The sequence below is a fragment of the Paralichthys olivaceus genome, chromosome 15, assembly GCF_024713975.1.
Source record: "Paralichthys olivaceus isolate ysfri-2021 chromosome 15, ASM2471397v2, whole genome shotgun sequence".
Classification (NCBI taxonomy): domain Eukaryota; kingdom Metazoa; phylum Chordata; class Actinopteri; order Pleuronectiformes; family Paralichthyidae; genus Paralichthys; species Paralichthys olivaceus.
Window position 1 is genome coordinate 13,869,669 of NC_091107.1, and position 25,362 is coordinate 13,895,030.

The 25,362-nt window shown below is 42.8% G+C and overlaps 1 protein-coding gene across 10 annotated transcripts in view; it reads left to right on the forward strand.

Moving 5' to 3' along the window:
- The first annotated feature begins 318 nt into the window (after positions 1-318).
- Positions 319-25,362, forward strand: part of phldb1a (pleckstrin homology-like domain, family B, member 1a) — a 29,882-nt gene continuing 4,838 nt past the window's right edge. Inside the window, exons 1-24 of one of the 10 annotated variants that reach the window (XM_020085340.2) lie at positions 319-475; positions 836-885; positions 6,284-6,382; positions 7,017-7,140; positions 8,023-8,193; positions 9,799-9,933; positions 11,365-12,443; positions 15,263-15,499; positions 15,589-15,720; positions 15,847-15,984; positions 16,544-16,672; positions 18,391-18,546; positions 18,626-18,736; positions 18,866-18,955; positions 19,074-19,211; positions 19,745-19,867; positions 20,033-20,191; positions 20,363-20,503; positions 21,278-21,385; positions 21,471-21,549; positions 21,830-21,974; positions 22,292-22,382; positions 23,342-23,488; positions 24,702-24,921. In XM_020085340.2, coding sequence (XP_019940899.2) covers positions 6,323-6,382; positions 7,017-7,140; positions 8,023-8,193; positions 9,799-9,933; positions 11,365-12,443; positions 15,263-15,499; positions 15,589-15,720; positions 15,847-15,984; positions 16,544-16,672; positions 18,391-18,546; positions 18,626-18,736; positions 18,866-18,955; positions 19,074-19,211; positions 19,745-19,867; positions 20,033-20,191; positions 20,363-20,503; positions 21,278-21,385; positions 21,471-21,549; positions 21,830-21,974; positions 22,292-22,382; positions 23,342-23,488; positions 24,702-24,921 — 3,913 coding nt within the window. In that variant the 5' untranslated portion in view covers positions 319-475; positions 836-885; positions 6,284-6,322. Of the gene's footprint in view, positions 476-835; positions 886-3,910; positions 4,066-6,283; positions 6,383-7,016; positions 7,141-8,022; positions 8,194-8,762; positions 9,215-9,798; positions 9,934-11,364; positions 12,444-15,262; positions 15,500-15,588; positions 15,721-15,846; positions 15,985-16,543; positions 16,673-18,390; positions 18,547-18,625; positions 18,737-18,865; positions 18,956-19,073; positions 19,212-19,744; positions 19,868-20,032; positions 20,192-20,362; positions 20,504-21,277; positions 21,386-21,470; positions 21,550-21,829; positions 21,975-22,291; positions 22,383-23,341; positions 23,489-24,701; positions 24,922-25,362 lie in introns of those variants that run through there. The other 9 variants (XM_020085337.2, XM_020085341.2, XM_020085343.2 and 6 more) reach the window with 9 other exon arrangements.

Consider the following 25,362-nt stretch of genomic DNA (forward strand, 5'->3'; position numbering starts at 1 on the left):
AAAATATGTGCAGTTTTTAGCAGATTATGGAAAAAGAATTAGTGCTTCTGTAATTCTGAGCAGGAAACAGAGAAGTGTTGACTTGATGGCTTTTAAGTGTCACTTGTGCTTCCCTCAGTGCAAACTCATGTTGGCTCTCAATCTCTAATCCTCAATGAGTGATCTCATCCTGGTGACACTTTTCTCCAGGTTTTGTCTTTTCTCACAGAGCAATGCAGGGATACAGCGTGGGTAGATTCAATGAAGGGGAGGAAAAAAGAAGGAATTATAAGTGGAGAGAGACAGAGAGAGAGAGAGGGCCGGAAAGAGGGGTGGACCCGTCAGAAAGACGTATGTAGATCCTCTGGATGGTTTGACTTTGAAAAAAACTCAAGCCAACAGTGAAGAAACGACAGTATATTTCCATCCTCAAGGAGAGGACTGGGCGACTTCTCCCATAATGACGCCTCATCTCTGATGTGCCGAGCCAGCCTGGGTAATTAGAAACTAAAATATTTGCTCCATGGTCTGAGAGTGCGTTGCAGGGAGAGAGAGGAGGAGATAATGGGAGCTTTTGCGGCAGGTTAGGAGTGTGGTTACAGCCCATAATGACCCTGTTACTTCTCCCTCACTATGGACTGTGTGTGAGAGAGTTTACATACGTTCTTCTTTGTTTTTGATCCTTTATCAACAGTCATTACTTTATTACAGCAGAGCAGTGGGAGCAGGTGGACGTCATCTGGTTTCAGAGAGAGCGAGATTAAGGCTGTGTGAATGGACACTTTCATGTGTGTGTATGAGATCAGGCTGCCTCAGGGGCTCATCGGTCTAATAATGCACTTTGGTGGAATTACAGGTTGATGAAGTATTTCCCCTGACAGGAGTGTGAGGTGCATATGAGCCTGGGTGAGTATATTTTAACTTGAAAATAAAAAAAGACGTTTTTATTCTTCTAATGTGTTTTTTCTTGATCATATTGAGTTTTGAGAGACAAGGAGACAGATGTAAGAAAGAACGTGATAAATGTTTGGTGGGAGACTCAAAAAAGTGTTTTGGGAATATGTGCAGCTTCCTGTTGCTGGTTTTCATTATTTATGATTCGTCTGAGGACAAATCCTATTTTGATATACTTTCTGTATTGCATTATAACTGTTGCCACATGTAAGGACGTGGGTGTTTCATGAAGCAGAGCAAATCAGATGATTCAAATGACTATTTATGTTCACACATGGTTAATTTGTTGCTGTTTTAAAACAGTGTTTTCAAGATTGAAGAACACATTATACCCAAGTGCTCTGCAACCGTCTGTGCTACACATGTTGTCAATCTATCACATCTGTGAATCTACTTCTTATTACTCCTCCTTCAGGATGAGGGTATGTCTTGTCCTGGGTTGAGTCTCCCATGCAGCATTCCTCCCAGCTTGTCAACAAGCAACACAAACAAGCACCACCACCATTTTGATGGATATGTTTGAGTTAAGGTCAAGTACAGGGCAAAGGGGATATTTTGGTCCTTCAGTGTCAGCGGAAGAGGAAGGATTTGTGGACGGCCTGAGAGGAAGTTCTGCTTGAGAGGCTGCGATCAGGGTGATAAAGTCCACGTGGATTCACAAGAGGAGAAAGGCGATTAGAAATGCAGCTTAATTTATCACTTGTATAATACACTTAACAGCACACAGGGGAGTGCAAAGCAGTTATCATATATAAGTGTGCAGGTCACTCTTAAAAACAAAAGAACATTAAAATGTAATGACATTTTTTTTTAAAGAGAGCAGCTTAAAATGCTTAATTCAAATTGTACATATCTTTCTGTGGACAGTTTTCTCATCAGCACACCTCATTCAGGTGTATGAATTAGGCATTTTCTCAGGTTCTCAAGACTCTGACTGAAACACCACTTGTTCTTGCTATCCTCCATTCTTTCAACTGCCTCTCTGTCTTGTCCAGATGTGCTGCAGAAACTGCACACATCTGCTCCACAAGTCACTTTAGACATTGTATATCAGAGTGTAACTGGTATACACAAGCTCACCAATCTCATCCTCTCACCAGACACATTTTTTCACCACCTGTGAGAAATCCTCACACTGGTGGGATCAACAAATACAAACACTGCAGCTGGCACATCTTCAACAGTGGTGAACTTTTATCATCATCCCACTGTGCAGGCAACACTTAAATATGTTTCAACAGCAGAAAAACAAAATAAGAACTTTCTTTTTATTGCTTCCTTGCTTTTCTTTTTTTTTTTAGCTGATTTTAATATTACATCACCTCTTGAAACTGTCATTAAGCTGAAGCAGCAAACCGCAATACTCTCTGATAACTGTGCTAAAGGTTTGTCAGACGAGTCAAAATGTAATTGAAAACATAAATAAAGGACCCTCAAGTCTTGTCAGATTTTATGTTATGAAGTGCTACGTGAATACACTTTACCACTAAGATACAGTTTTTTTTAGCTTTTTTTTAGTTTTTAAAGTATCAAGCTGTGTTGTATGGAGCCCTGAAACTGCATAAATGTTAACTAAATAATATAATACAACAAACTGTTGGTTCAGTTATTAGAATGGATATGAAGCTGACGGATGATGATAATATAATTTCTCTTTCTGATAAGTTTTTTCCTGCATTTTGTCAGTTTTGAGGCTTCTAATGATTTGCCGTGGTAATGGATGTACTCCAGTTAAGATAAATAAATACACATCAGCAAAGTTCATTTCTTAAATAATTTAATTCACAGAGTTAATGAGCCAATATCATTTACAAAATAACATATTTTACCCTTCACATATTGATAAAGAATATCTATCTTTGACTCATTTTACCTGCTATCGTTGGTTAATTAATTTATTGTTTTATTTTATTTCATGGTTTAAAAGTGACAGCTCAAATATTTCCCCATATGATGGATCATACCAGATTATAGATTCAAGCTAATTTGCAGTCCAGGAGCAAAGAAACAACAACAAATTACACAAGAAGAAACAAGACGATACAAGATAATACTACAATATAAAACTACACATCACAGCTTGTCAAATAAAAGCAAGATACGATTTAGTTTTATCGTCCACTCAGCTGTAACTACCACATCATCACTGAGGCCGACCCAGTAATTCAACCTTTGTTACAGACTTTACTTAAAGTCCATCTGGTTACTTAGCTGCCTCTGTTTGTTTTTTATTTTCCTCAGTGACTCATCATCTGCTTCATTTCCTCCATCGCTCCTCTCTGGCCCCCGACCATGGGAAAAGCCTCGAGAGATCAATAGTGGACTCTCTCTCCCACTCTCTCCTCTTGTCTTGAATCCAAAGCGCTCCTATGGGAAGTCTGTTCACGTGTTCACCACTTCCTCTGGAACATTGTTATTTCTCTGTCGCATCATCAGGGATGTATCAGTGGACATATTGTAATCCACCATGCTTCGTCATACAATCACAAATTTTAATTCAATAGTTTTTCCAGAGTGGAATTTCCCTCTTTCCAGATTTTGTTGCATAAGTGGGAGAGAGCTTGGAGCAGGAAGTCAGAGGACACGAGGTCTTTTCCATCTCTGACTCCTACACCACATGTTTTTTCCTCTCAGGATCCGAATGTTAACACCTGCTTTACCAATAGCCAACACTGAGGAGAGTCGCAGCAGTGCAGGGCTCGGCCTCCGGCCTCCAGCGGTACTCTGGTGTGGTCCATCTGATCTTTCAATCAGTGGAAATCTTCGGGGAGTGATTTGAACTTTGACCCAATGCCTCTTTTAATGGTTTAAAGTTCAGTGTTAGAGTAAACAGATGTACTTATGGATATATTTGCTAAAATGAGAGAGGAAGTAAAAAAAGGAGTCAGAAATAAGAACACATTCTGGAGGGCAGTGCCAATGCCAGGTTTTGTTGGGGATGTAACTTTGCACCGGGATGGGGAGGAGAAGGGGTTGGGAGGAGGGAAATAGCACAGGAACTCAGTGGGTGAATGAAAAAAGCTGGGAGCATGACATAAACAATAATGTGGACGCTGCTGAGTGGATGAATAATCTTCAGATAGACTCATGGATCGATAGCTGCTGTCTGGATTCTGTAAGAGCAGAGAAATGGTAAGAGCTGCATGTCTATCAGTGAAGTAGTGGAAGTGTTGGGTGTGTTTAGCAGCAGCTGTTGTGTTTTTCTCTCCAGTGTTGTGTTGTCCTTGATCAAACAAGGACTCTCTTTTATTTCATTAATCATTTTAAACGGGAATGTTTCTAGTGCTGTGATTTGTCCGCTTTCTCAGCAGAAGTCCTTTCTCTTTAAAAGTAGCAGCCCAGACTATGTGGCTGGTGGTGTCTATTTTCAGAAGCTCATGGCAACTCTGCAGGACATAACTGCCCCTGTAATGACAGGTTGCTGTGGAAGGGCCTGCGTTTGTGAGCATTAAAACTATTCTCCAGCCTGGGTGTGTACGTTCAATCACTGAGGCTTGTGGGAGCAGGAGCATATGTGTGTGTGTGTGTGAGTCAGTCAGACAGAGGCACATTACCCTGCCCACTCTCCGGTCCTGTGTCTGAGTGCGTGGCTGAAAGAGGGCCAGTGTTGACAGCCAGTGGGCTGACAGCAGAGGCATGAGGGGTCCAGCGGTATCGCTGAACAGAGGGATGGTCTGTTCTCCCTAGGTCCTCACACACACACACACACACACAGAGTCACACACACAGAGTCACACACTGGACGTGATTGTCAGATGTATGTATAGTTTCTACCCAGCAGCCCTCTCTGGCGTGACATCAGACGCAGCTTGAACGCCCCGTTGTCTCAGAGAGACTGGGCTATACTTGGAGCATGACAGGAGGATGTTTGTTTTTGGTCATTTTGTTTTCAAAAAATTGAAGTTATCAGTGATGGCGTCAGGATGACTCAAAGAGTAAAAGCTCAGGTCAAATCTGTGGTGTGTGACCAGGTTGATGTGGTCATTTCATAACAGACTGACTGACGTGAGGAATCAAAGCCCTGTGTGATTTTGGACACCAGCCCAAACACAAACATCAATACACCAAATGAGGAGAAAACCTTGTTCATCCATTCAGTTGCATTTCAGAGGCTCTGTGCTAAAGCTAACCCAAACCCAACCCCTTGCAGAGCCACTGTATTTAAGATATCTACCCATTAATTCCACAACTTGGGTCTGAAGATTGTGTCAATTGCTCAACAGACCTCTAACATGCAACTGAAATGCAATGTATGAAAAAATAACACCAGTTAGGTAAATCATTCAAACTTATATAGATGCAACACATGTGAAATAAAATTCAAATAACCCAGGTAGGATGAACACTAAGTTTTCTAATTTCACTCTGCAGCATTGACTGTTTATAAAAAGCTTTGGACACAACGTCCAGCACACAAAAGTGACAGTATGTTGTAGAACTGTTCGAGGAGGACTCACTAGGGACAAGAAATAATTCTGTGGTGGCTCAGGAACATTAAAACAGGACATGAGAACAGGTCATTCCAAACATCGGACACTGCATTAGTTTCATTAAATTGTCACATTAAAGTGAAGAAATCTGTGAAAATGACATGTCAGCACATGACACAATTCATCTTCCCCACTGGCTTATGGTAGACAAAACAGACACTAGATACAAGGTGACTTCAGTTTTGCCTGTAATGCTCAGCTGCTCGGTGGTGATGCCAGGACAAGCAACCCATCCATGAAGGCAATAGTGAAAGACGTGGACACCATCTTACAGCAGAAAAATACGGCCAGACATCTGGACTGCTTATGTGTCTGTGTGTGATTGTTCCAGACACATGTGGTTCCTTTGCTGGTTTGTTGTTTCCCTTTTCGTTTGATGTGAGCGTGATGAGCAGACAGCTGGATCCAATTGTGTGTGTAGAGACTATAAGATATGCGATTGAGTCACAGTGACTCATCACGGTCAGAGGAAGCGATGATCTAGCCCCTGGTGTGTCCGGCACCTGCAGAGCTCACTCACACCTTCTGCTGCTGTGAGGATACCCACATAACATCAGGCTTTTTATGTCAAATACCTGCTTGTGTTCATTCTGTAACATATAAAGACAGTAATCTCTTTTAGATTGAGGCATTAATCACTGCCAGATTTCTTGACGGATCACTATGTTTGGACTGTTCTGGAGAAACAATTACCCAGTATAATGGTTTAGTCACATGGGCTTATAACTGGGGCAGGAGGGTTTCTAAGGAAAGCACTGTTCCCATTGTAGTACAACTGTAGTAGCAGTATTCCCAGCGCTCCCATTCATACCGTGCTCCTCTCTCTATCCCATCTCTCATTCTGTGTGTGTGCGCTGCAGGATCTTCACGTGTCAGATAGTTCTGACAGTCCGGCCGACATGGAGCGCATGAGAAGGAATAAAGTGGAGCAGGGGCGACAGACGCACCAGGTCCTACAGGTGAGGTCAAATCCACTGCGACTGTTTCTATTGTTCTATCAGTGTTATTCAACAAAAATGAGAAATGAATGATTTCCTGAAGAATGTAGCCTAAAAATTTAGCAGCTTCCAAAGAAATCAAATGAATGTGGTCAGTGCTTAAAAGAATGGAAGCCTTTTTTTCTGTATGTTCTGGTATAAGTTATTTCTGCATATTTTTAAAGTAACAAATGTTGCATGATAATCTCCAGTTATTTCCATGCTCTGTTCCTCTGAACCATTATTTTCACAAGTGTTTCTGACTGAGCATGAAACAACTGTTCATTAGAACCATACCATGTTTATTCCTCCAGCTCCGGCCATCTGGGCTACTTGTTACTGTTTTCCTAGGATCATAAAATGTAGCTGGTGAATATTAATGATCATGTGACAGCCACAGTATCAATGCAGGCACCTCATATAACCTCTGTGGTGAAATGTGCTGTCGATGGTTTCAAAACTGATGTCTTCTTCATCAAGTACATACACTGGACCTCTTATTTGAACATATCAATATTTATATTTTATTACATATGTCTATGATTCTGTTCAAAACAGAATCAATATCTATATGTCCTTTTCAAGACTCTCGTTAAGACTCTCTTTGTTTTGACAGAGCACTCCTTTAGACCTGATCGAGACCGGCAAGTCCCTCAGAGTCCAGGCAGAGCGCCCCCACCTGGTTAGTCTGGGAAGTGGACGTCTGAGCACGGCCATCACTTTGCTGCCTCTGCAGGAAGGTGAATGACTTCTAGTGTAGTGTCTTTTGTGTGTAGGGAGGATGAGTGGGTACTTTAAAGCGTTTGCTTCATTCAAATGGTAAAATACGTTTTGCAATACCAATACTAATGCAAACCACTTATTTTACAGTTGTCTTATTGTTGTTGTCTCACTAACAGCTTTTTAAATATGTAATGTTGTCTTGTCATTGCTCTATAATTACTTGTTAAAGATAACTGCAAGATCAGCAAAGTCTGAATGGCTTCACCCTCATGTGTCAGACAAGTCTATACTTACTATGTAGAATCTGTAACTGTTGTTATTGTAAGTGACAAAGGAAGTGGGCTATACGCACTATTTCAACAAGTCAGTGGTTATTTAATATGTAAGCAGCACAACTTGTCAGGAGTGATGAATTGACAAAAAGTGATGACACATTGTCACACACAGTCTAACCCTCTTATTGTTGCTCATATTGTACCACAGTATTTTATGTACCTTTTGTCTCACTGGTTTATGCAACAGACAGGAATATAAGGGAGAGGGTGTGACTGTAGCACCAAAGAAAAGGGCCCTCTGGGATGTTTTCCTTGTGCCGTATCATCCATGCATTTAAATATATATAAATACTATTTACATCACATCTCTTGTACTCAGACTGGTGGAATAGGACTGATGATAAAATGACAACACATCAAAAAGCAGACACTTTAATTCTATTAATTCCCACAGACGAGATGCTAATCATCTGCCAGGTCAGAGAATTCTGCCTACCCACGAGGCTTTGACCTCTGAGCACCCACCGTCTCTGGCTTCAACCTAAGAATACTTCACTGAACTATTTAACATGTTCATCTGGATGTCCAGTAACTGATACTGAGAAAATGTTTCTCTTGTTGCAGGAAGAACCACACTGGGCAGTGGGGGCACAGATATCCCCCTGCAGGGCCCCGGCATCACAGCGCAGCACTGCTACATTGAAAACGAGTCGGGCGTCATCATTTTGTACCCATGTGGGAACCAGTGCTGTGTGGATGGCCTCCCCATCACCAGACCCTATCGCCTGACACAAGGTAGCACAGACCTAGAGGACTGCAGTGATATGATTGTTACTGTTGCAGCTTATTACCTTCGCCATGGACGTTATGTTTCATCTGTATTTGTTTGTTAGTTAGCAGGATTATACAAAATACTACTGAACCGATTTCCATGAAATTTCATGAAGGGGTGGAGAATGACCCAAGAAGGGATCCATTACATTTTGGAGCTGATCCAGATCAGAGAGCAAATTCAGGATATTCTTTTTACTTTCTTTCAAATTGTGAGCTATAGGGCATTTTTCAACATTTCTGTTGATTTCTCAGAGAATAATCAGGTATATTTATAGGAATAATATTTATGAGTGTGTGAAACTTGGTGCAGAACCAAACAAAAACCCAGATCTAGTCAATTAAAATGTGGTTTCATAAGGGGACTGTTGGGCCTTAGTGGAGGTATGTGATGTACTGAGTGCCATCCTAGTTGATATATATCAATAATATTATAATATTTTTGTCTAAAAATCTATTATACAAAAACTATACTGATTCTCCTGACTGTCTGAATTAGAGGTGAGGTGGATAAAAACACTGCCTGGCTTCACAACAGCAAAACAGTTCCATGCCCTGCCAGTAACGTGTATACTTATACAGTAAAAAAAACACAACAGTCCCAACCCCCTCGGTCCCCTCTCCATGGGATCCGAGCCAGCAGCCACACCAGAATGTCATTTGAAGCAGGGCGATCAGCCGACGTGTGAGGAGGCAGCAGCTGCTCAACCAGAATACCTCAGGCTTTGCTCCATTCACAGGACAATCATGAAACACTGAGCAAAACAAATCAGGAGCTGAGGAAACAGCTTCACTTATACCACAAGGAACAATGTTGACTTTATTTTGAGGGAAGGAGTTAATACTGAAGTCCCTGTGGAGGATCTATAACTGGGATTAAGAGACTGAAGCGTGAGACTCTCAGGAAATATTTCAGGCATTCGTTAAAGCCACCGGAAATGCAAGAGAGAAGAAGGAGTTGATTTGACTTACTGGTTAAGCACACGTGAGTTAAACTGGTCAATGCACTGCTGTGTGCTCAGGAGCACAAACACATTCATCTCACAAATAACCAAACAACTAAATTGCAAGGTCTCCAGTTTACCACATAAACAATAGCCACAAGTCAGAGTTTAAATCAAAGCAATTTTACTTCATGTAAAGCTGAAATGTAAAATGTTAAGAAATGACAGATCTGGACAACCCTAAGTCCATCTATCTTTTGGATAGTTATTTGCTTTTATTTGGTTTTCTCTTATTTTAACCAATGTTGAGTGTTTTTATTATTTTTTGTGTTTTTATAATTGTGAATGTTATTATTATTTGTATTGTTATGAGTGTACTGACTGTTGAATACAGTATCTTTTATGATACACAGAGCACTACACGATAACTGACTGTAGACATATACGCTCAGATTGTTTTTTTAAGTCATTGTACGTGTTAATTTGTGTCAAATTGTTTTGGGGAATAGTCTAAGTTAAAGCTTGTGTTTACACCTCACTTCATCAATGTTTCTTTTTTTAGCAGAACATTGATGGTGATGTGTGCAAACTTTCCTCTCTGACACTTACTCTTCTCTTCTGCCAGGGTGCATGCTGTGTTTTGGTCAGTCCGCCTTTTTTCGCTTCAATCATCCAGAGGAGGCCGTGAGGATGAAGAGCATGCTGCCCGGAGGAGGAGGAGGAGGCCAGGAACTCAGCACCACAAAAACTCTTCCTGCTGGTAAAAGATATTTATAATTAACTTTTATCTTAACTCTAGACAGAACAGTTCCTGTGATCCAGAAATAAGTTGCTCATGGACAACTGTATGTATGAAGGTTGCACACTTTCCTCCACAGCAGCTATTCTGGGCAGAGTGAATGCTTTGGGCTGTCACACAAAGTGTTAGAATCATTCTGTGTTCCTGTTACATTTCTATAAAAATCTGCATGAGCTCCCCTTTTTTCCTCCAACAAGGATGTTATGTTTATACCCCTGTCTTTTTGGTAGTCGGTTGATTTTAAGATTTCACCAAAACAAACAAATAGATTTTCATGAAACTCGGTGGACCAATCCATCTGAGATTTGTGTGGATCTGAATCGGGGGGACTCGGGTAATTTGGGAACTGTCATCTATGTGTGTGAAATTTGGTGCAGCTTAACTGAACGGGACGGAGGTATGTGCTCGACTGTGCCATTCTAGTTCTAATCAGGGATTGTTTCATGTAGTCTGGGGCATTGTTCTCTGGGTAGGATGAGATTTTGTAATCCGACTCTGTGGGAATCATTGTTGAAAATATGCATGTTTCAAAGATTACATCCTCACTAAAACGGCACAGTAACCATGCACTCTGATGAGAGATGACTGAACACTTGAATAGTGATATAATCTGATGTCTCAAATCTGACTCAAACTTCACCAGCTCTTATTTCCCATATCTCAAGCCCAGTTGGTCTGGACGTTTGTGATAGCGTATATTATTATCCTTGTTCTAAACTAATTATCTGTGGCCTACATTATTGTGATCTAGTTCATTTAAATCTGCAGTTCTGGCTCAGTGTGTGACCCTATTGTGACTGAGGAATGTTATAATCTTTGCCACCAGCTTTTGGATCATTTTTTACATGATGTTATATAATTGTGGCAACTGTTTCCTTTTGCTGTGGATGATATTTAGAAGCCATTCTCCCCTGACCTTACTGGTTTGGCTGTCAGAGCCTGAACAGTACAGCAAGAGCCACCACACCCTGCTCAGTGTGCATGCATGGCCCACTCTTTCCTGACCAGGCCCTGATTTCATCTGCTCTGAATGAGCTACACGGCTGCAGCTTTTATATTTAGCAGCTCCAGATCCCTGTAGGATTACAACACAAGTGAGGAGCACATCATCCCGATCACTGGGTTTGGTTCATATACGGGGCGGCGTGGGCTCCAAGACATGTATCGCTATTTAAAGTGGGCCATCAGGACACTGTAACACAACATATACAGGCATGTGTATTTGTCCTTTTATGAGCGACCCTCCTTGTCCTGCACTACTGACCTGAGGTGTGGTGGATGTCAAATGTTTTTTTATGTGTGTTTTTACAACTGTCTTCTTAACTGTGTGTGACCTCCTTATTTATTCAACAGGAATGCTCATTCACAAGTGTTTCTGTCTCCCTTCTGCAGACTCACATAGTGTGTTTAACGGCAGCCATCAGTCCTTTTCAAGCAACGGCAACTCTAAAATCAACAAGAGCCTCCAGGACTCCTTGGTGGTGAACACATCATCATCATCAGGACCTGGGAAACAGCCCCTTCCTCAGCACTCTCCTCCAAACATGCTCAATGGAAGAAACAGTTCCACAACAGAGGACTCCATTTATGAAAACATCAGAACCTTGGGGTGCAAGAACCTCGGCAACAAAACTCCTCCGGTACCTGCGCGGTCCGCTCACACCAACCACACTCCGGTCCCCAATCCACGGACCTCGCTGTCTGCTGCCTTGAGCAGTAGTGGTGGTCAGAGAGCCCAGGAGAGCCCAAAGCTTCTTAGGAACGTGAGAACCACCCCCACACCACCTAGCTCACATTCAGGACAGGGCACAGAAAACTCTAGCATAACCCCCAAATCATTGTCTGTCAAATTTTCCCCAATGGCTCCACCCAGCCCTCGAGTAAGAGGTTCTTCTCTACAACACAGATCCCCCAGCCCCATGCGAGAGCAGGGTCAGTTATTCTCCAGTGTAGAAGTCCCTCAAAGACTCAGGACTCCAGAGCTGGTTGCGCCCAGCATCCTGAGAGAACTTCCTCCTGTCAGCCCTTACACGTCTGGCAAGGGGAATCCAGGATCGCAGGGCTCAGCTTCTCTCCTCGCCACACAAGGCCTCGCTGCCCACCCCGAGAGCCCCCAGGGCCACAGCAAACTCACAACAAAAGCAGAGGCCATGAGAGCGCTGTACTCCCAGAGTCCATCACCACTCTCTGGGTTGGAGAAGGAGCCTGAAGGCAGAAGATCAAGGCCTGGGCCAGGAGGTGCCATGGTATCAGGTCTGGGTACATCTCCTCTGGCAAGTCCTCGTAGCCAAAGAAAAACCTCCTGCTCGACCGTGACGGGATCCTCCACCAAGGAACCCAACCCAATGAAGCCATATACACGGGAGCGCAAGAACAGCATCTCTGAGATCAGCGACAATGAGGACGAGTTGCTGGAATACCACCGCTGGCAGAGAGAGGAGAGGCTGCGTGAGCAGGAAATGGAGAAACTGGTGAGTGATGGCCTTTTAAATATGACTTCATTGAGAAAAATTCTGGTTGTAGGTCCAGTCCACATCAGCGATCGCTAAGGAAGTCGTAAAGAAAATATTTGCTGCTCTGGTGTGGTCTCTATGACTCCATGTTTACTCTATATCCTGTGTATGGACAGAGTTTGTATATACTTTGTATAATATACTTTGTATAAACTTGAAATCCCCAAAACTCTACTTTTGGCCCATTAGGAGAAAAACATCACCACAAGGTTAAAGGTGCAGAGCCACAGCTGCATCCGAGCATATAAACACATTTTTGAACATTTTCCTTCGAACATCAGCAAAGCTTTTAGGTAGGGTTCTGAGCACTTCTGACTAAAGAAAAATTCTTTGATATCTGCTGAAAATAGGGAAAGGATTTGGAACTAAATCAGTCAGCAGTTTGTGGATTAACAAGTATGTCTTGGTTGTTTAATCGTGAAGAAAAGGGTACAGATGAAAAGCTGTAGACAGGGGCCCCCTGAGCTGGAGAGGGAGAGGCCCTTTTTTTGAAAAACCTTTTAAATTATGATCACCTTGTACATGAGTCTGCACTGACATGGTCACAATCTCTGCAACAAGGCTTCATACTACTAACGTTTTGCCAAAAGCTCGATAAGAGGTTAACAATGTCTATCATGTGCTTTTTGTGGGGGGTGGGGGGTTGGTTTGGGCCCCACAGGTCCCTTTTGCCTTTGGTCCCTTAAAAAGCTTGTGGCTGTAGACTCCACTATTTGCTTGTTAAAATTAATAAGATATAGATTATTGCCATTTTAATTGTTAAATTAACATGATTATGAATGTAATTAGACTATTACTTTTCACGTTTGTAAGGAACCTTATTGTCCACAAATTGAACAAAACACAGCATTAAAAACAACGCAGGTAGATTGATGAAGACTGACTACACCGGTTTTAAAGGACATTTAAATACAGATGAGTGGAGGAGGCACTGAGACTGTTGGCATACACAGACACCATGTCTGCATTCAGATATCTTGTTCAAATCTCCTGGCACACAGCCACTGGCTCGTCTCCCCGCAGCATTACCGTCATCGTCAGCACATTTGGTCCGAGAGACACGGGGTGAACATTCTTCCACCAGCCTTAAGGTCCAGAGCGGAGGGCGTGGCTGCTTATTGCTCAACGCTATATTTACCAAAAGACGAATGGCATTTCATTCCAAAGTTTGCCACCCCTCGGAGAAGGCTCTTTCATATTCATATCCACACTGGATCGTAGACTGCATACGTTATCCATCCTCAATCCACACCCAGCAGGCCGGACGCCATTCTCTATACCCCCTCATCTCGGCCTGTCTATATACTGACAGCTGAAGGGACAACAGAAGGAGGAGGGGGGGGGGGGGTCATTCTCGGACATTCTCCGAGTCCACAGACTATTTCAGGAACCAAAGGGTTTCTGGTAAGAGAGTAACTGTCAACGTGCACTGTGACTGCTGTGGATGTTTGTGTCACTAAGCTGCCCTGCTGACTCATCCATGGGCACACGATGTACAGTAAGACCTCACTTCCTCAAACACAAAAAATGACAGATATTTCTTCCCCTGTTGATTTGTTGCTTAGATTCTATTTGTGCCGTCACATATTCACTACATTGCATGGGGAACTGATATGAGTGTGTGGAATTTGGCGCAGCTTGATTGAATTTAAGGGCTTGTTGGGCCTTGGCGGATGCTTCTGCTCTACAGAGGCTCAATTTTAGCAGCTCTAGCTCTCCTGTTATTCCTGTCACATTTATATATACACAGTGTATTACCGCTCATATAATACATTAAACGACAAACAGGCTGGTGGAACCATATTTGGGGTCTGTTATTAGGTTCTTGATTTGATAAAGTGTAGACCTTTAGATGAGAGGGACATAGAAAGGATTTCCTCCCAGTGAAACCAATTCTCTATACCTGGCTCACTGCTCTCTTGGCACACTTGGCACAGATATGCAGGATTTAATTCTTTCTCTCACTTTATTGAATCTAACCTACACACACTGATATTGCTGCACTTTAAAAAACCTGGTCTGCATTTCCCCTCTCAGTATAAGTAAATGACATGGCTAAAGCAAAGGAGAAGTAATAGAAAAGTTCATCACTCCTTCTACTACTGGATCTAGTAGTTAACTTAAGATATAATAATATGTTTAGCTTTTTGTCTATGTTTTAATGAACCTGTCAGTTCAGATGAATATATAAAACTGCTGCTTTTCAGCAAAGAATGACTTAGACAAGAGCATAAATAACAGTCATAAGGTGTAAAACTCGCAGTTAAAGTAAATTGGTAATTTAAATACCAGACAAACAGATGCTGATGGTTCTTGAAACAACATGAGACTCCTCGTTGTGCCAGACTCTACTTTGTAATTATTGTCAGAGTTCAGCGAGCATCCCATTGTTTTGAGTGATGAAAGACGACAGGCTGGCACAGTGGAGACACGAAACAAGGGTGTATAAAACATTTAAAGTGTCTCTGATCAGAATAACAACTGGTGTATAGTGCAATCTGAGATACTGTTATTCAGCAATGTCTCTCCGACAGTTATCACAGTCTGTCAAATTCTGTGTTCATAAACAACTCACGCTCTCACAGTTTTTACTATGAACCCCCTCCTGAGAGACAAACCTCGGCCCCCCTCCTGCGATCAGGTTACAGTGGTCCCGTGCCAGTGGTGGAGGGACAGCTGCCTAAATGGGCCAAAGTCACTCAAGGACATCCAAAGCTAATCTGCAATATGATCTATGACGTAGGACGGCACACTTACGTCTCGAATGTCTTCCGCAGGAGCGACAGAGGTTGGAGACCATCCTCAACCTTTGTGCAGAGTATAATCAGGAGGGCAGTGCAGTGGAGTTGGCCGAGGTGGTGAGGAGTGGGCTGCTGGGGGGCGCTGTAGGAGTCTGCACAGGCACGGGAGACGAGATGTTCCTCCCGGGTGGAGATGGGCCTCAGAGGGCGAGGCAGAATGATGAGGACACTCAGAGAGAGGAGTCCAGCAGCACAGAGAGCACACACCAGGAGGTAAGAAACACACTCATACACATGGAGGGAGAGAATATCATTGTTTGGGTTTTTCTCTGACAAAGTTAATTTCATAAATCTGGTGTCAGTGTGAAGAGCTGTTGGCTGGTCAGGAGCACGTCTACCTGGAGGAGGAGAGGAGCAGGATCTTGTTCAGAGTTGATGACTTGAAGCACAGAGTCAGTGAACTGGAGCTGCAGCTACAAGAGACCAAACAGGAGGTCAGGACACACACACACACACACACACAAAAAATTGTATTTGCTTGGATCAACTGACCCTCACAGTGAGAGGACAGAAAGCTGTTTCACCTTCACCAAGCGTTTATTCAGCGTATTCGTCTGCAGACGGAGATGGAGCAGGCTCTGCTGCAGGCCGAGAGGCGGGCAGAGCAGGAGCAGGTGGAGGCTGAGAATGAAATCATCTCTCAGCTGCAGCTCAAACTCAACCAGCTGGACAAGGCCATCCAGAGAGAGAAGGACGAGGTAGGTACCCCCGACACAGAGGAATGTGATACTGTAAAACCCAATGGAATCACTCACTGGTTCCTGCACGTGAATGTTGGACATGTCCTTCAGTCTCTGTGTGTGAATATAAAAACTCACTTCTTCACGAATGTGCAAACAGTGTCGATATTCAGTGTCTGATATTCCCATTGACTTGCACTGCTTATTCAGTACATGTCTGTCCTGAAACACAAAGCACTGTCTTCTCTCTGCGGTGTCCGGCAGTTCCTGTGTTTGAAAAGACAAAAACAGTTTAAGTCTTTTTTATCTGGATGTGTGTCACACTAAAATGTTGATTCAGACATTCTCATATCTTTTTTTCCGTCATCTAATGTTTAAAGAAAACCGTAACACTCCTGCAAACCCTAACCTCTGCTACAACTAATACTTTAACTGCCTTGGCTTGTTAGTGTTGAAGCTTGGCTGCATGGACTGAAGATGTCTGTGATTTTTTTTTGTTTCTCCCTGGGGTGGTGTGTGTCTGGATGCGGACCCAATTTGTGTGTGTACATGTGTGTGTGTTTCCATGTGTTTTTAGGGCAGGGCTAATGTGTCGGCTCAGCGGAAGGCCCTGGAAAAGCAGAGGAATGAGTACAATGAGCTGAAGAGGCAGTTTGATAAGTGCCCCTTGTCTCTAAGTGAACAGTTACAGGAGCAGCTCAGCAGGGTCAGTGTTCTCACGCAGCCCACTGGCTGGCAACAGTGAGTTATAATGTACCAAATACCACAGTACTGTATGAACTGCACAGAAACAGCCACAGACATAACACTGACTTTGTTGTGAAGCAACTTATAAACCTGCAGGCGGCATTTCCTCTCTTTCTGCTGTGGCCCCTTGAACTTGTTAAGGTTCATTATGTCAGAGCCATTTATAAGCTTGAGGCTTTTGCTTCTCCAGCAGCAGTTTTAGATTCTGCTTGATTGTTGCTTTTCCCTCATTCTGGATGCTTGACTCTGCCAGTTGCAATCAGTATTAATCTTCATAATTATAATAATAATGTTAACAGCTTTGCTCTAAAGGTTTGCATGCCTCCTGCTTTGAAAACTGATTAATATTTAAGTCACCTGCAGAACATTTTAACAACTGATGGAATGAAATAGCTGCTATTTCCTTATGAACTTTAAAGGAGACATATGATCCATTTTCAGTGTTTCTTTCCTCTTTTTTGTTGTATAGGTTTTTGTGTATGAAAAGTTCTGCAAAGTTAAAAAGCCCAAAGTGCACAGTGAAGGGAAATCCTCTGACATGACAACACAATACCTGATGTTTGCATAATGTACACCAAGCAGCTTGTCCGAGGCACCCCTTAAAAATGAGTTGATGCTCTTTGTGTCTTTCTTTGCGTGCAGTGGCGGACACCAGAAACAACTTCACTTCCACAGTTGCACTTACACATCAACGTTTTGGATGGTAGCGCACCTCCTAACCTTTTTAAAAACGCATGTGTGGTACGATGGAGGAAAGAGTCTGTAAACCAGTCTGTCTCTACAGACATCTGGAAGGAGATTGCAGAGACTGTTGGTAAAGAAGAGGCATTTGGAGCAAGTATGGCACATTCTCAGTCATTGGTTTATCAAGGCAAAGAAGCACACACAAGCCTGAAGGGGTGCCCCTCAAGGAAACAAGCCAGTGCCAACACCATTCTGTTTGTGTGACCTCTCTCCAGTGGTGTGGTTGTATTTTTTGTGACATCTACCACTCAGGAGAACACGACACCAAGTCACAATCCCTCAAGCAAGAGAATCCAATGTTGAGCTGATGTCACAGTTGGCCTGTCAAGCATAACAACAGCTTAACAAAGCCATGTGAAGAGAGAGCAGGGGCCGACATTTCATACATTTGCTCATGGCGGTTCACCAATCACAGCAGAGTGAACCATTTGGCCAATCAGAGCTGACTGGGCTTTATTGGGAGGGGGTTGTTAAAGAGACAGGAGCTAAAACCAAGCATTTCAGACAGAGGCTGAAGAGATGTGCTGGACAGCATGAGGGAAGTGATGCATTTTCTGAACATGAGAAGCCTGAATATGAGCTTAATGTGTCTCCTTTAAAGGCTGAGGCTTTTGTTTCCTGTGTTTTTATACTTGTGCATAAACAACAATACGTGTTATAGTCCTCTCAATACTTGCTTTCCAGCATTTCAGTAGGAACCATCACTTGCAACACTGGTTGATATTGTTTCAAGTTTATATTTAATAGTGGATAACTGTAGTCTTTGGAAAAACAGACAGCAGCAGTTAGCCAGAACCATTCAATTTTGCTATTTGTCTTCTCAGGAGCTTTGTTAACAAGCAGAAGAATATAGAATATTGCCATCAACCATCCTTCAATAACTCAGTGATTTCAGTGGTTTCATGCAATGTGTGTGCATTTGTATGTGGACAGAAAGCTGAAGCTGTGGAGTGTGGGACCAAACAGTTTGAGGAGCTGGAGTTCTGTCAGCTGGAGGAGGAGAGCAGTTTGGAGGAGAAGAAGGAGACGCAGAGTTCGCAGCTCCTCCAAGAGAGAGCCGAGTACCACTGCAGCGTGGCCCGGAGGAAGGTGGGAACACACACATACAGAATATGAGCGTTAAATCATATGTGAGTGTGACCTCACAGTGTGACATGTGGATTCACAGGAGAAGATGGCCACGCTGGAGGCTCAGGTGAAGCAGCTGGGGTTACAGGCAGCTCAAGACTGTGAGAGGATGGTTAGAGACAGGACGGTGTCTCTGCAGCTGTTACACAAGGTTAACTGCTCATAATGAACCTTGTCATAACTGCAATGTATTTAACACATAACAGTGCTGCAAGGAATGCTGGTAGCTATAGCAAAATGGTGAATGCATCTGTCTATTTATGTTGCTTCTGCCAACCAGGAGCAAGACAGGTTGTGTGCTCTGGAGAAGAGGCACCACACACTGACTGGAGAGAGAAGTTACCTGAAGCCCAGCAGCAGCATGAAGGAGGTGGGTGGGAACACGTGTGAGACATTACATGAGCTGTGATTTCTAAACTGTAGAGAAATTACTGCAAAAGTGGATTAAAGAAGAAAAAAAAACAAACTCAGATGAACTTTTTAAACAGGAATTGCTTCACATCAGCGAACCTGACCTTATCTATGTGGACGGTCCTCCTGATAGCCCCTGTCCCTCCTCTGCCTCCTTCTCCTCCTCCTCCTCTCACATCCCCTCCCCTGAACTCTACCCTGTTAGACTACAAGAGGTAAATCCCAACAAAACCTAACAAACCCTAATAGTGCCTGTGCTGCTGTTTCTGCAATAAAAATAGGCATGATGGTGTCCAAGCAGATACTGACAAAAATTAGTGAGCTTGCAGTGTGAATATTCTCCGTATATAATGTTTGTTTAAACTTGAAAGGATTATGCATTCTTCAAATTAGTGGTTATTCTGTTTAAATTTAATGGGGATTGAAGGATTGTTTTCTTTGACATAAACTAACATCATAGTGGTATATGTAAAAAAAAGTTTCATTGTAATCCGTCTAGTTGTTTTTGTGTAACCTTGCTCACAAACAAACAAAACAAGAAGATGGGTGAAATACCCTCTTTGACAGAGGTAATAAACTATGAAGCAGCTGCTATATATTTATATTTCTTTCTTAATTTAATCTTTTTCAAGACTGAAGTTCTGATATGTTCACGTTTGCTTTGTGAGTCTTTGCATGACCTTTCTAGGCGTTGACAGTTTGTTGTCTCCTGCCCTCTCATCCCTGTCTCTTTTGGCCGTCGATGCAGGAGTACCTCAGGCTGTCTGATGTCTATAAGATGTATGGAAATGCTTCTGTGCAGCCTCACTCTTCCCCCCCTGCTGCTCTCCACTGCCTCTCCCTCTCTGTATCTCCAGCTCTGCCATGCGAGGTAGACACCCTGCCTGCTTCCTGCCACACCGTCCATATCCTCCTCTGACTGATCTATGTGCTAAATACTGAAACCACTGAAGCAAATCAATATCATCTCGAAATATGTCCCAACCTCTGAACTTTCTTTTCCACTTTCTTCTCCCTTTGTGTCGTCTGTGTGAAGGAGTACATCACAGTCAGTCAATTAAGTCAGATCTTTGGGATGCAGAGACTGAATCCCTCCTCCTCTGCCTCTATTCCATCATTCCACCTTGCCTCCTCTGAATCTGTCTTCTCCTGCCACTCAGCTGCATGTGGTCCTTCCTCCTTTCTCTCTGCACAGGTTTGTTTTTCTCCCACTTCATGATGTCCAATGAGTTTCTGCATTTCTGATGTGATAATGCCACAAGAACCGATCCACAATGATATTTCCTCCTCACCTTATGCTTCTCTTACTGCTCTTGCTTCACCGCTTCCTCTCTTCTCTTTGGCTGGGTGCCTCTCATCACCTCAGAGTCAGCCTGAGCTGAGCAGGAATGCAATGCCTCCTATTAATCTCGAGCGCTGGTACCAGGACATCATGGCGGCTGGAGAGGCTCAGTCGTGTCCTCCACCGCTGCCTGCCAAGTCTTTTTCTGCACGCAGACACGGGCAGGTAAAATCTCCACTGTCACTTGCTCGCATCTTTACTTCTGCCTCGATCAATAAAACAAACTTTATTTGTGGAGCACCTTTCACACAAATTAGTGCAGTTCAAAGTGCCTCACAACTGACTGTTGAGCAAAGAATAGACATGACAAATAAAATGCTCACAAAGAGATTTCCATAGAGTAGATTTTAAAAGTAATAAAAACAATAAAAGTACAATAAATAGAAGAAATAAATCTAAGCATGGACTAAACATATAAACAGACTTAAAAATTTGATAGAAATGAAAGCATATGGGCAGTGAAATGAGATCTTAAAACCATACTTAATCCAAAACCAGGCTAACACTTCCATCAGAACGAGGCAGTTCATGTATCTCCTGTTACAATAAAAGATAAAATGTGACAAGTTGTACCTTTCACTGAGACATATGGATTAAAAAGGAAATGTCAAGAAGAGACATTGATAAAAGTTTAACATTCAATCTGGTACTCAATTGTGAAGCCACAAAGTGAAGCACATGAGAGGGCCTTTAAAAAAATGAGGTGAGCAGGACAAGTAAGTCTTTCAGCTCACATGACTGAGATCATGTTAGTCAATGTTGCCCTTGGCTGAAAAGGTGCAACCTGGAGGACAGACTCAAGTCACTAACTGATCAGACCCGGAAAGAGCGAGGTCACAGGTCAGATTGATGCTGAACTTGACTTGGTCTTTCGTCTTTTTTGTGCAGAACCTCTCAAATTAAAACAAATAAAAAACTGATGTGACTTTCTACCCGTAGTTGTTGAAATCCAAATCAGATGGCGAGGTTGGACTGGCGGCGTCATGCGCTCATGTCAGCAGTGCTGCATCCCTGCCACACTCCAGCGCTCATGAGAGAAACACCAAGGTGAGTCCGTCTGCTCCACACACCTGACATGTAATGGAATCTTTAAAGGTGCTTCACTGTGTGATGCCTTCCACGTGTTTCTCAGGGGTTACAGTTAGCGCTGGGAGAGATGTCAACACCATTAGACATGGAGTCCAGGAGGCAGATGGTTATACAGAGCAAAGGTACTCGACGCCTTCAGTCTTCATCTTATTTATTTAGCACGCTGTAGACTTTCCCTGGGTGTGACCATGTGACCTTGTAACAGAGGAGAGCTGTGGTCATTTTAATTAGTTACGAATACAACTTAGTACTCAGTACAACTTATTTTAATTAGTTCCACTCAGTTTAACATGATCTGTGTCTGATTATCTGATTATAACCAAATGGTAGCAGTGACTTGGCACCATCAGTAGAGGGCACTGTGAGTCTGTGACGGCTGTCTCTGCCTCTCTGCCTGCACAGATGTGTCTCCCACTGTCAATCACTCCATCCTACATCATCAGTCGCCACCGAGTGGAAACCAGGCGTACGACACCCTGAGTCTGGAGAGCTCAGACAGCATGGAGACCAGCGTCTCCACCGGCAACTCCGCCTGCACCCCTGAAAGGTGAGAGACTGGAAAATCAGAGGCTGGCTCTGTTACCATGGGAACACTCAAGTCTGCCCTGTCTTCCTGGAGAAGGGTCACTGTGCTTTTTTTTTCACAATGACATCATGTTCCGTTACACGTCTGCTCCTGTGACTACAAGTACAAGCTGTTGCCATGCCAACCTCTTCATGTTTTTTTTGTGAAGTTCAAAGACTCAGTTTGTCTTTGTCTCCTTCCTGTTTTTGGTCTCCGGGCATGTCTGTGTACTTTTTTCATCCCAGGCCTTGTGTCATATAGCTGTGTCATCAGAGGCCGCTTCTCTCTGTGTGTTGCAGTGCCTGTGGGTTAGAGGCCCAGAGGATAGAGGAGATGGAGAAGATGTTGAAGGAGGCGCAGCAGGAGAAAGCAAGACTTGTGGAGAACAGAGTGAGTGACCAGCGTTAGTGCTGCAGAGTTTAGACGTGAACACGACTGGACAACAGTTATTCCATCACGTCCAAAACATAATCTCCATGATCATCTGAAGTTTCAGCTAGAGCTGCAGTGATTAGTGGATTAATCAATAAGAGACAGAGGATTCATTGACATCTGCCTTCATGATTGATATTTTGAATCATTTCAAAGTAAAAACAAAAAACTTACAAACCATCTTAGCAAACAATATGAAAAAGATCTCCTTCAAATTAGAGCAGGCATTTGTCAATATTTTCTAGCCAACATTTTCCAACAAAGCTATTAAATTGATTATTTTTGGATGGATTAATTAGATTAACAAATTTATTGCTCAAGAAAATAATGGTTAGTTGCCACTTTGTTTCAATGGTAACTGTGATCAGTGTAACAAAAGCTGTGCTAGCGGGAAACATTTACACAATTTTACACTATGTATTTTTCAGCCATACACATATTTAGTATTAAATATGAGTATTTGTATGGTTATGATGATATCCTGATATAGATTGTCACAAGTCTATCACAATATTATTTGTATTTCTGTTATTATTATTAGACAAATATATATATACCAACCAGGTCTACTGAATGTGGATTTTGGTAAAAGTTTTGTGTGTCTTAAAAACAGTCTGATCAGTGATCATAAGGTGAAGTTCTGAGCAGTGCTTTGAAAAATCTTGTTGAAAGTGTCTGAAAGCAGCAAAGGATCATTTTACATCAGCAAAGCTTCTTTATACACAGACTTGAGGGATACATTTTACAAAACCCTGGATTGGGACTTGAATTCTCATGTTCCTCCTCTGACAGTCATCCACTTTGTATTGCAATATTTGCCTACCATTAACATATTCTCCCCATCTCCCTGTTATTTTTCTTCCCTCCTCCCCCATCTGTTCCTCCCTCTCTCCTCTCCCCTCTCCCAATGCTCCCAGGAGAGGGAGGTGCAGGCTCGGCGGCAGATGTTGGAGGAGGAGCGGAGGAGGCGGGAGGAGGCCGAGAGGAGGCTTCTGGACGAGACGGCCCACAGGCAGAGGCTGGTGGAGGAGGAGGTGAAGATGAGAGAGAAACACTTCTCCCAGGTCAGTGGAGCAGCGGGAGGAGACAGCGGCGGCGAGAAGGAAGGAGGGAGCGAGGGAGGGAGACTTAGGGGAGAGGATAAGAGGCGAGACACTAAAGAGAGGCTGGGTGGATGAGAAGATCAAAGATGGTCAGGGAAGGGACACAAAGGGGGAGAGAAAGGAGGGAAGAGAGGAGAGGCCGAGAGAAAGAGCAGAGAGAAATGGGTGGGGCTGAGGGGAGTAAAACACATATATGAGATGCATCACCCTTTAACATGATTGTGTTTGAGTACCAGCTTCTCTCTGAGTACAAGCAAACAAATATGCTCAAATATCAACACAACGTGTTGCTCAATGTATTTAGATTAGTTCTAGACAACACTTTCATTATCAATAACAGGTCAAACTAGAAAAGCTCCCAGACTCTGCCAAGGCTCAACAGTCCCTTTATGAAACCATATTTAAATTCACTAGACACAAATCTTTATTTTGATCTGCACCAAATTGCACACATTTATAAATATCAGGCCCCTAAACCTGCCTGATTTTTTTCATCCATTATTATTATTCTCTGAGAAATCAATGACAATGATTCACTATGTTAAAGAAAGTGATGAACTTATGTGAAAGTTGTTGCTCATACTGATGAACCCAGAAAGTCTTCCACAGCTTTTTAGTGTCTTTCAGCTCCTTGTTTTGGTTTCACTGCCCTCACCGCATTTGTTCATTCTCAGCACTTTAATCATCGATATGTTTCTTTTCTTTAACAGCACCTAACAATATACAGCAAAATGTAGAGGTTATAGCGGATGAAGATATCTCCCTTAGTAGTTGATGAACACAAAGAAAATTAGATCTACTACACCTCAAGCATTTCTGGCCAGAAACATGACTCCAAATGAATGCTGACAGTATATCAGTATTATACCAAGTGGCCAACATATAGGAAACAGATAGGAGCATGACATCTGACCTGTGTCTGACTGCTCTGAGATTTCTGAATCCCTACGGACTCAAATCTTGACTTGTGTTAATAGAATGGCTTCTTCCCTGATCCACTGAGCACAGACCTAAACGCCTTCTTTATTTGAAATTTAGCTGCAACATATTGGGCTCTGACCTGAACTCGACCAAAACCACTAAAGCTCTACTGATTATTCCCATAAGTCACATTATTTCGTAGCATTAACAGCACACAGTCTATGAGTAACATCATGACACATTTTATTCACAGGCTCGTCCAATGACGCGCTACCTGCCCAACCGTAAGGAGGAGTTTGACTTGCGCGCCCACGTGGAGTCATCCGGCCACAGCATCGACACCTGCCCCTTCGTCAACCTCACTGAGAAGATGTGTAAGGGCCACCTGGTGAAGATGGGTGGTAAAATCAAATCGTGGAAGAAACGCTGGTTCGTTTTTGACCGTCTCAAGAGGAACTTCTGTTATTACGCTGGTGAGGATATGTTTTCATTTCTGAAATGTGGGTACATTTAAGCTTAAATATCATTTGTTAGGAGGACTTACACTCATATGAAGAAGGGTTTTTTTCTAACCTTCCTCTGACACGTTATTTCTTGTGTCCTCTAAACACTAAACACGCTTGATTGAGAGTCTTTCCATAGAATTATGTGTGTTTGTGGTTCCGACTGTGTGAACTCCTTCTGTCAGGAGTCTCCAGTGCTTTAGAGAAGTGGGTCAAGTCACCTCATGTAAAATGAATTGTTGGATTTTCCATATTTCTTCCTGATAGCTGGAACACTTACATCCCTACATACACGACATTCAAGAACTTGTAAAATCAGTTCAGAAAAGTTTTAATATGTGACATGTGACATCAAAGTGCATTTCAAAATCTGCAAGTTTGCAGAACAACTTGAATAAAAACACCCCCCCC